Here is a 10119-nt window from a genome sequence, read left to right on the forward strand (position 1 = left end):
AGGGAAGTGAAAAAGACAGATGTGGAGGTGTGGTGAACTCTGCCATCCCTCTGACTCTGTGTATCGAGACTCCCACAGTGTATGAGTGAGTATGTGTGCGCTGTGTGTGACAGCAAGAGACCCCAAGTCCAACATCTGTCAAGAGGATCTGCCAGCACCAGCATCACTCACAAGCATATTACAACACTTTGTGTGTCCAATAGGTGTTCAGGGAGTCAGACAGAAGACGGGTGCAGAAGAGAAGTGAGGATACTTTGGTATTGACAAAATAAAATTGTTACACCAACTATTGTTTTCAGAAGTAAATTCTTAATTTGCAATTAACTAGTGAGATTTTACAGTTTTGTCCCTCAAATTAACTAAAGAAAAGAGATTTTTTTCCTGGAAAATTGCATTTGAAAATTAAGAATTGCTATTGGTTACAAATTTTGTTCCAATTAAATGTGTTACTCTAAACCAGAGGCCTGGTTCTGTGATTAGAGAGAATATGGTTTGCTCCTCTACCTTGTCTGAGAGCTCATTCTCCACATCCTTCTTGATCCTGCGCAGCATGAAAGGCTTCAGGATCATGTGTAGCCTGGAAAGTTGGTCTGCAATACAAACGTCAAACAATTGTGTTTAGCTACAAAACACATTACATGCAACAGCGAGCAGGAATCAAAGATCAGTTATAGAATTTCTGTACAAACAAGATGAAAAACATTTTGTGCAGCCAAGAGGAACATTTTTTTCCTGTACTCACTCTCATCGATGGCCGACTTGTTTTCAGCGTGGCTCTCGATGTCCTTGGAGAACCACTCATTAAACTCTTCATGGGAATCAAACAGTGTAGGCATGATGAAGTGCAGCAGGGCCCACAGCTGAGAGGCAGGAATAACATACACTCGTCAACAGTTGTGTCTTGCACATACCAAATCATATGTGTATTCACACACACACACACACACACACACACGGCGCTCACCTCAGCCATCGTGTTCTGGATGGGCGTCCCTGTGAGCAGTAGTCTGTTTCGACACTGGAACTGCAGCAGGATTTTCCACCGAACGCTGAACACAGACAGAAACGGTGATCCAGTGCAACTGCTACACCAGTTTATCATCATTATTTTACACTTAACTGTACCATAATCCCAACAATTACTCAAACGGTACAAGACGCTTTGTGTGTGTAGGAGTACGTTTCTCACACACGCGCACAGACCAACCTTTTTCAAAAAGTTTTCTGACCAGATTTGTAGATTTTGGCCAGGATCCAGTGGTCACCGTGAAATGATGCATGCTTTGTAGTTTTACACATGAACAAGTACATTTTTTTCTGTCAGATTTTTTTTTGTTGACTTACAAAATGTTTCCCAAAAAGGTGTTCTGCATTTCCTGGCCAATTTATTACAAACTACGTTCTTTTACATTACTGACAGCAACTGCCAAAGCTTCCTGTAGCATAATTATGTAGAGGAATTTGTTCTTCTGCTCGTCCAGCGACTAAAGGCCTCTGTTCGTGTTAGCAGACTCCATACTCATCTTTATAACTACTATTTCATATGTTAATGCTTTACCTGGTGCTACTTTTCAGGGCCTGGGCCTCATCCAGAACCATGTACTGCCACTTGACCCTCTGGAAGTATTTGACGTCCTGGACCACCAGCTGGTAGCTCGTGATAACCACATGGAATGGTGCATTTTGTGTGTAAAGGGTTTTCTGTGTGAACAGAGGGAGATACAGAGTTACAGACTAAAAGATGAAGTAAAAGAGGGAGTGTCGCCTTTATGTACCAAACAATACGTGATATGATGAATCTTCAGAAACTCTGTGTTCATCATTTTATCCTCACCTGGCTCCAGAATTTCCGAATCACCTTGCGATCATGGGGGTTTCCCCAGTACGGCAACACCTGGTGGACGAACAAGACACAAGTGAAAAATGGAGTCAGCGCTGTCAATAAATTCAGCTGCACCCACCACCACTTGTTTGAATCTTTTACATTTAATCTATATTCAAACTAATGTCTTCCAAAACACACATAGGCCGAGAAATGTGCTGAAAACAGAGCTACAGCGATGTACCCAGGGGAAACATTCAGGCATAGCATCACGTATGAATCACCACTGCAGTTGTTGAGTTGTTGGTGTAGAATGTGATGTGAAAAGACTTACACATCATTACATCGCTCAACACAAGCTGACATTCCATTGTTTTCAGTCCGTCTTGCTTTGAGTTTTCAGGAAGCTTATCTTCAAATTGTGTAATAGGGTCTTTTCACACCTCATTAGCAAAACAGACTGGAAATGATTTATTTCCAAACTAGCAAAGAAAATGGGCACAGTTGAGTGCTGAGCACAACAACGAGTTATTAGTGTGTGTGTGTGTGTGTGTGTGTGTGTGTGTGTGTGTGTGTGTGTGTGTGTGTGTGTGTGTGTACTCAAGCACAGCTGACACATTGATGTGTTTGATAAATGGTCTATAGTCTAAAAGAATGCACACAGCCTGTCAAAGGCTGGTTAAAGCATGCAAAAAGATTTTTTAAGAACAGCCACTCAACAATCGCAGAGCATCAACAGCCTTCAAGTAATGTGTTAATGCAAGCAATGCTACAATACTGCCCCCTAATGGGTAGTTCTAGACATGTTTGTATCCCTGAGTAATTAGTTGGCTTTTAGATGTCTGGCAGCATTTCTCACTAGCACAAAGCGGCACCGGGTTCATTAGAGGAGTGCAAAAGAGCAGTGGAAATGAAGACACCAGGATTCCTTCAGACATGTTTTTGCAGGTGTTTCCGTTGGCGTGCTTACTCAGCAGCGCCGCGGATTCTCACCTTGAATTTGGGAACAAAGCGGGTGAACTCCTGGTGCCAGTTGTTGAGCGTGGACGCAGGAGAGATGATCAGGAATGGACCCCAGATGTTGTCTCTCTGTGCAGGAACAGAAAAGCGAAAACACCGTCAGCCGGCACAACAGGTGGTCTTTGTATGTGCATGTGTGAGCAGCACCCAATAACAGGAAACCCTGGAGGAACACGTTCACGCATCTTCCTGTCAGCGATAGTTCAAACGCTGAAAAGCTTGCATTTCCCTTAAATTCCACTTTTTTCTCCCGTTGGAGCTTGGGGACCAAAAAAATCTAAAGAGTTGCAAACCAGCTTTCACAACAATGAAATAATTCATCTGCGTCGTTCAATGAAATATTCCAACACCTGCAAAAAAGCTCAGCCAGAAACTCGGGTCTCTTTAAAGGATGCAGGTGCAGAAAGAAGTCAGATGTTTTCATAAGTCAGTGGAGACAATTGAATATTCCACAGTTTTTCAGAAGCATGTGGTGAACGTAGCCCTTTGCTCTCTCTCACCTCTGCCAGGTGTGCCAAAAGAGCAATACTCTGGACTGTCTTCCCCAGTCCCATCTCATCTGCCAGGATTCCATTGATTCCCTGCAGAGAGATAAGAAAACAAAGGAGAAAATAAATCATTCAGTGTGCAGAAATAAGCACAGTCACCAGTCATTTGGATGCCAAAAAACACCCTGCAATGACTGTAAACCTAAAAGAAAAAAGAAAACCTAAAACCGTGTCTTAATTGATTCACAAATCCTGAACTGAACATTCATGCAACAGCTGCTGGCCACTTCAACTAATGTATTACGTTAGTGGTTTCACATCATGTGGGTGAAGATAATTCTTACCACTCCAAGTTATTCTAATGCCATAATAGCAATCCCTACCTCTAGGCACAAAATAAGTTTTATGTTTCAAAGATGACGCAAATAAGAAAAACATTAAAGGTTACAGGAACATTTCCCATAAATCAAAGACACAAGTACTGACAGGTCAGAGTCAGACACGGGTACCTGTTCATAGAGGTTTGCCAGCCAGTTCATGCCCTTGAGTTGGTAACCCTTGAGTTTGCCATTAAAGATGGTGGGCTGTGGAATGTCTTCACCGGCGTGGATGGACGGGTTGGACAGGCTGTAGCTCTCTCCAAACCCAGAACCGGCACCGGAGGATGGGCCACCAGCTGCATGCAGAGACGCACTGCGACTGTCTTTAGCCTCCTCATCAAACATTCGCGTCTACAGGGAGAGATTTGAAGATTAGCACTGTATGTGTATGTGTGTGTGTGTGTGTGTGTGTGTGTGTGTGTGGGATGAGTACACCCCTGAGGCTGTGCATGCATCAACTTACTCTCTCTTGATGAATCTGGTAGGCTTCTTTGGCGTTCCTCAGGGCCTGAGACTTGTAGTAGTCACTATCTGAAATGGCAAGAACACTGGAAATTCTAGAAGAAGTTTTCTGATTTTCTAATCCATCAGGGAATTAATTATAGAACATCATTATTAGTTAACAAAAGACTGTAACTAGTAGAGATAAGTGATTCACTGTCTCCTGAATAACTTTTTTCATATCTTCAGTAGGTCCTGGCTAAAAAGCACATTAAAACTACAGGGAGGGAAAATGATGAAATATAATCTACAGATGGGATACTGGCTAAAGAGACAAAAACCACAATGATAGCTGAGCCTGTTGGCATTTCATATGACACTTGATACACTTCGGGCGAACTTTCCACAAAAGGGACTCAGGATCTATAAACGCCAACCATCAATATTGAGTTTCATTTCCTAACTGATTCTGCTCCACCAACACCACTAATTTGACGGAGATGTTCATACCATAGTCCTCCTGTCCCATGTTGACCATTACGCCTCCTCCAATGTCGATCTGTCTCTGAGCCGTGGTGTCTTCAAGCTTTCTAAGAATTTCCTCCTGAGCGGTCTCTCCTCCTGGACCCCCCACGCTGGCTTTACCGCTCATAAAATGAGCATAAAGCTCCGTCTGGGTGATGAGGAAATTTAGTTTGCGCTGCTGACGCTTGGCCTGTGAGAGACAGAGAAAACGCGTATCACATATTTAAAATCTTTACTAATGAATTTTTTTTCATATTTGAATGTTTACAATTATGCAAATATTGCAAAAAAATCAGCTGTAGAAAGCAGAAGCCAAATGACCTCTAAGGACAGCAACTTCCACTCCACCTACCTCTCTCATTTCCTCGTCCAGTTTACGTTGCTCCAGGGCCTCCTTCTCTGCCCTCTTCCTGTGCTCCTTCTCCACTTTCTCATATTTCTTCCAGTAAAGCAACATCTCCTTGGTGAGGCGTCGAGCCCGGGGTAACGTCTCCTTACAGTTCTTCTGAGCCTGGATAGCTGCACGCCGCACCTCTCGCATGCACTGATGAGCCAGCTGGTACAAACAAAACAGAGAAAGCCACAGTTCACTCTTTCACAATCAAGAAACGAGAGTTAGTGTCCACTATCAGCTGAAAAATGTGATACAGTTTTTCAGCATATGTGACTTACCTTTTTAGCATTGGTCAATACAAGGTTCTTAGCAGAAGTCTTCTGTTTGTAAGACTGTAAAATGGGTATGAATGGGATGATTAGGATTAATGAACGACAGAAAGTAGTGCTGAACATCTTGCCAAAACAAATAATTCACAAGCATTCATGTTTTATTAGCAGTGTCATGCATACGAACCTTAGGGATCTCCTTTTTGGCGATGGTGAGCCAGACCTTACGCCGCCGTGCGTTCAGCTGCTCAATGGTCAGATGTTTCTTCTTCACCATGGGAAGAGGAGCATCATGGGAAAACTTGGCGAAGATCTTGGTGACGTAAGGACGACCCTCTTCTAGAAACTCTCCCTCCCCCCGTTTCTTCTTTTTCTTCACCTTTTTCAGTTTCGCTGAAAAAAAAAAAAAAAAAAGAGAAAGAACACATTTCAATATTTCAATAATTTCCCAGTTCTTTTTCCTCTGCTGCATTGATATGACGATGATTCCAGGTGATTCCAGAGATTTCTTATTTGTCTTTACCCTTGAATTTCTTCTCATCTTTGATCTTCTTCTTCTTTGGGCCCAGTAAGTGGCGCTGTTGCTCGTAGAAGGGGTCATGAGAGGAGAGGAGTCCAGTGCTGTAGTACTGATATTGGTGAAGCTGCAGATATACAGATATACACACACAGATATAAAATACAGTGATGATATTTCAAAAACACACGTTAGCTGTATTCTATATATTTCTCTGCACTGTATTTATGGGGATGTTTACCTCCCGGTCGGAGTGGAACTTGCTCTGATGCTGTCTGGTGTAGCGATGTAGCCTCAGCATGTCGTGCAGCTCCTCCCGAGATAAACTGAAATCGGAGTCATCGGAGTCTGTGTCCGAGTCTGTGGTGTCATCACTCAACAGGATGCTCTGCAGGAGACGGAGGAGGAATGTGGTTAGAGGAAGCTGAGGGAAGTAAGAAAGGGTGTGAACGTAGCAGTGAAATGTTCTAAACAAAGTGGTGCAGTGGGGGAAAACTTCATCTTTATCTATTAATTTACTGGTTTTGTTTAATCTGCGAAATAAACTGAATGCTTAACTCTGCAGTGCGACGTGGACTATGTTTATAAAGTACCTTCAGCCATTTCCTGTTTTTCTTCAACTTGGAGAAATTGTAGAGACTTGTTTTATCTGCCTTTTGGTCTGTGGGGTTTAAAAGAAGAGAAAGTCATCACATATACGACCTGACAGAGTGAATGAATGCGCATTAACCATATCTGCCATGACGAGATAAATGACAGCAGTTGTGATATGATATATTAATGTACACCATTAATAAAAGTGTGTCTGTCTGTATCTTACCTTTACCTTGCAGGAGAACTCCGTTGAGGGGCTTGCCCTCTACCAACCCATCCACCTGCTCACATGACTCACTCTTCACTGTCAAAGCTGTGTGTTGAGTGGAGTGGTCCAGGGATAGTCCCGTCCCCAGTGCACCATCGCTGTCATCACTGTCATCACTAAAACATAAGAAATATGCAGCTATAAGCCTACCATTTACATCCTATACCTAATACTTATTCTTTGAATGTGTATCTGACAGTATAAATACTCTATCCATGACAGGAGAACATATTGTGGTAGAACAATAGGTACTACTGACCTGATCTACTGGATGTAATGTAAAACAGATAAGAGTGCAAGTCACGCTGAAATTAGATTTTTCCTTAATTTTACAGGAGGGTTGGTCTACAAATAGAATGGAAGTTCACTTAAATGCACTTTAGTATTTTTAATCCATTTAGCTGCAACTGGTTCAGCTTACAACCCTGTAACAAAATTGTATTTATGGCACTGATCTCTATAGCCTAGTAGGAGCAGTCTTTAAACTGCAACACCCACTGAAACTGATCCTTGAACGTGCCCTGGAACAAACCAGCAGCTGAGTCTGAGAGCTACATGTGCAGGCCCACTCCCAACTTCCCTTCTGTGTGTACCTGGTTATGTCTCTGTTGAAGATGGTTGCTGTCTGGCGCAGGAAACTGTCCAACCTCAGGGATCTTTCTAAGCGTTGCAGGTAGAGAGGTTTGGCCAGGCCAGAGCTCCCAGACGCCCCAACCTCCAGCCGGCCACCCTGCCCTGACGCCATGCAGCACAGACACTTCTGCCCAGAAGGGCAGGAACTTTTACTGAGGAGATAGAAAGAAAGGGATAAGCAAATTGCTCAAGGTCAGAGTGAGTAGCACGTGACACTTCTACCTTTAGATTTAGTAATGCCTTTGTGTTTTATGGTAATTTGCCTAACTTGAGATATGAAGGTTCATACCATGTAAAAGGATTTGCAAATTGCTAATGTGAAGTTAAGAAACAGTTGCTGAGTTTTGCCTTCATTTTCCCTATCCAGATTTTCCCAGTTAGTCAAATCTAGCCTCGTTCCAGACTTCCAGACCACCCACATCTCAGATGTTGCCAAGGTTGTGAAACATCCATTTACCCCTCATCCAAAGGCTGAGCATGCAGAATGGCACCAGCTCAGGGTTAGTTGTTCAAAATACAGTACATATGGTGGACCTACCTTCTCAGTAAAGGATGTCATTGTCCTTGATTCCAATAATAATCAGACAAAGGTGAAAACCCCTATAAAACATGAAACACACCATCACACACTGATATTGAAATGACGATGGTGAAAAGTCTTTTTATGGGGAGCTGGTGCTCTTTCACATTTCACATGTGAAGTTTGTTACTATGTAATATAGACTATATGAGTGTTCCTTACTTTCAAATAAGGAAGTGTTGTAAACAAAAAACAAAAAATAAAAAAACAGCTCACTTCTCTACTACTGTGTATTTAAATTGATCACTTTGATATCTATAAAATTAATACTATACTGAGGAAAGTGTAGCTGGTTCATGTCTACAGTTCAGGAAGATTTGTTTTTCCTTATTTTCCATTCTTGTATCTCACATAATAGTTAGGCCATTACACAGCATACTATTTCAATTCAATGTGAGATTATTAGAAGATCAGACTGAAGCAATTTATGTCTAATGGTTTGATATCATAAATTACTATAAAATCTAAGTTATTATTTTATTTCTAAGTGGACAGGAGACTGTTTCGACAGTGACATTTGTATGATTAAGTTATACAACTTGTCCTTTGTAATTACCACACAGACTTTCTGAGACAAGTTCGTTGCCCCGCATGTAAGAAGATGACAAGAACAAAGGACAAGCAAGAGTTTGGCCTTATATTTAAAATGAAGAAGACCTAAGAGCTGTGTTATCCCATATATATATCTCCCTTTGCTAGCGTGTCGTTATGTTATCAATAGCCACCTAGCATATCCACGCTAGCATTCGCCAGGCTTTGCTAGCTAACCTTGGACAGTGCACTGGATTGTAGCTTGCAAGCTAACAACCGTTAGCTGCCTCGCTATATAAGCACAAGCGGCATTGCCTTCGATCAATGATAGTAAAGGGTCAAGGTGCTGGTATGCACACGCAGACAGCTTGCTGGTTTAAGTAAACCACAGTAAATATATCAATCGGCGTTGGTGGTTGTTTTCCCTAGCATCCAGCCTTTGACACAGGGCGACTGCCTCCCTGCTACCTCTTGTCTAATGTAGCTTTTCACCATTAAAGTTAGCTTCTGACATTCTAAGGCGTTTTGACTCAGACGTCCTCTTACACCATTAATATGAAGTATTCAAATCGACTCTGTCTCTTTAAGGCCACCACCTCCCTTCCTAAACAATGTATTAAGATATGATATTGATTTAATGGCGATTCTTTAGCTGGTTAGTTGCAACAGCCAGGCCCTGCGCCCGCGCCTCTCGTACCCTTGCTGCGGACACGAGTGGGGACTTGGTTGCCTGGTGAACGAATGATCCCCATGTTTTAATTCTTTCTCCCTCCCGGCCATCTTCCCCCATTGCTCCTTCGCCATAACAACCACCACGGAGTATCTCACCTCGGCCCCGTGTCCCCCTTTCCGTCTCTCTCGTCGCTGCTGCCGACTCTCGGTTCTCTCACTCCAAAATGGCGGTTTGAGGCGCCGAGCGAGTCTGTGAGCTTTGAGTCGGCAGCAACAGCGGAGAGGCGGCCACTTTCTGTTACTGAGAGAGCAGAGACACGACGCCATGGCGAGGGTACAGCAAGGAGCAGGCGGTTTAATCAATCGCAGAGAGAGGGACGCTCGGTCGTCGACGTCTCCGAGGACGCTGCAGTGACAAGAAATCCCAGCGATGTCTTTCAATAGTAAAGTCTGGTAAACGTCCACCATATATACCGTTTTGGGGCATATATGCACAACTTATGCAAACATATCGATGAATTTCCGAAGTTGATTAATAGTGTCTGCCCACTGCGAAGATTACCGAGCTACGTCTTACGTCATCAGAGGAAATTCCGTTTTAGGTAAGGTGAGGCAGTTTGATACACACAAAAATGTGGCAATTATAAAGTTATTCTGTTGCTTCTTGTGTTGATAATTAAGCCCAGATTCATGTTCAAGTATAAATTTTACACCATGAAGTAATTTATAGCGGTAATGAAGACAGACCACATTTTCATCAAACATGAAAGCTGGTAGGGATAGAAACAAGATGCTGTCACAGTGGCCCAAACTCAAATCTTCCTGTTAAACTGCAGCTGAATCCCAAACTGTCAATTACCTTATTTTATCTTATGCTGTGTAAATATTATATATATTATATATTTACGCAGCATAAGAAGAGCCAACACAGAATATATATGATATATTCTGTGTTCTGTATATATGATATATCCTCTTTTTTCAG

General features: G+C 42.5%; 1 protein-coding gene and 1 long non-coding RNA gene across 5 annotated transcripts in view; one reads left to right on the forward strand and one right to left on the reverse strand.

Annotated features, from left to right (window-relative positions):
- ino80 (INO80 complex ATPase subunit) overlaps nt 1–9682 on the reverse strand; it is a 37088-nt gene extending 27406 nt beyond the window's left edge. The window contains exons 1-20 of one of the 4 annotated variants that reach the window (XM_071478888.1): nt 9291–9682; nt 7890–7951; nt 7312–7503; nt 6683–6834; nt 6450–6517; nt 6098–6244; nt 5863–5983; nt 5527–5732; nt 5349–5402; nt 5029–5232; nt 4662–4866; nt 4174–4241; nt 3840–4061; nt 3343–3423; nt 2816–2911; nt 1835–1894; nt 1559–1701; nt 965–1049; nt 743–860; nt 505–590 (exon numbers count right to left, since the gene is read on the reverse strand). In XM_071478888.1, the coding sequence (XP_071334989.1) occupies nt 505–590; nt 743–860; nt 965–1049; nt 1559–1701; nt 1835–1894; nt 2816–2911; nt 3343–3423; nt 3840–4061; nt 4174–4241; nt 4662–4866; nt 5029–5232; nt 5349–5402; nt 5527–5732; nt 5863–5983; nt 6098–6244; nt 6450–6517; nt 6683–6834; nt 7312–7463 (2268 nt within the window). In that variant the 5' untranslated portion in view covers nt 7464–7503; nt 7890–7951; nt 9291–9682. Of the gene's footprint in view, nt 1–504; nt 591–742; nt 861–964; nt 1050–1558; nt 1702–1834; nt 1895–2815; nt 2912–3342; nt 3424–3839; nt 4062–4173; nt 4242–4661; nt 4867–5028; nt 5233–5348; nt 5403–5526; nt 5733–5862; nt 5984–6097; nt 6245–6449; nt 6518–6676; nt 6835–7311; nt 7504–7889; nt 7952–9159; nt 9217–9290 lie in introns of those variants that run through there. The other 3 variants (XM_071478886.1, XM_071478889.1, XM_071478887.1) reach the window with 3 other exon arrangements.
- LOC139621920 (uncharacterized) lies at nt 7409–8154 on the forward strand. The gene is made up of 2 exons (XR_011691114.1): nt 7409–7543; nt 7719–8154. It is a non-coding gene; the product is annotated as an uncharacterized lncRNA (long non-coding RNA).
- Nucleotides 9683–10119: the final 437 nt, after the last annotated feature.

This window comes from Trachinotus anak, unplaced genomic scaffold (genome assembly GCF_046630095.1).
Source record: "Trachinotus anak isolate AG129_WGS33_773 ecotype Australia unplaced genomic scaffold, CSIRO_AGI_Tana_v1 ptg000005l, whole genome shotgun sequence".
Lineage (NCBI taxonomy): Eukaryota > Metazoa > Chordata > Actinopteri > Carangiformes > Carangidae > Trachinotus > Trachinotus anak.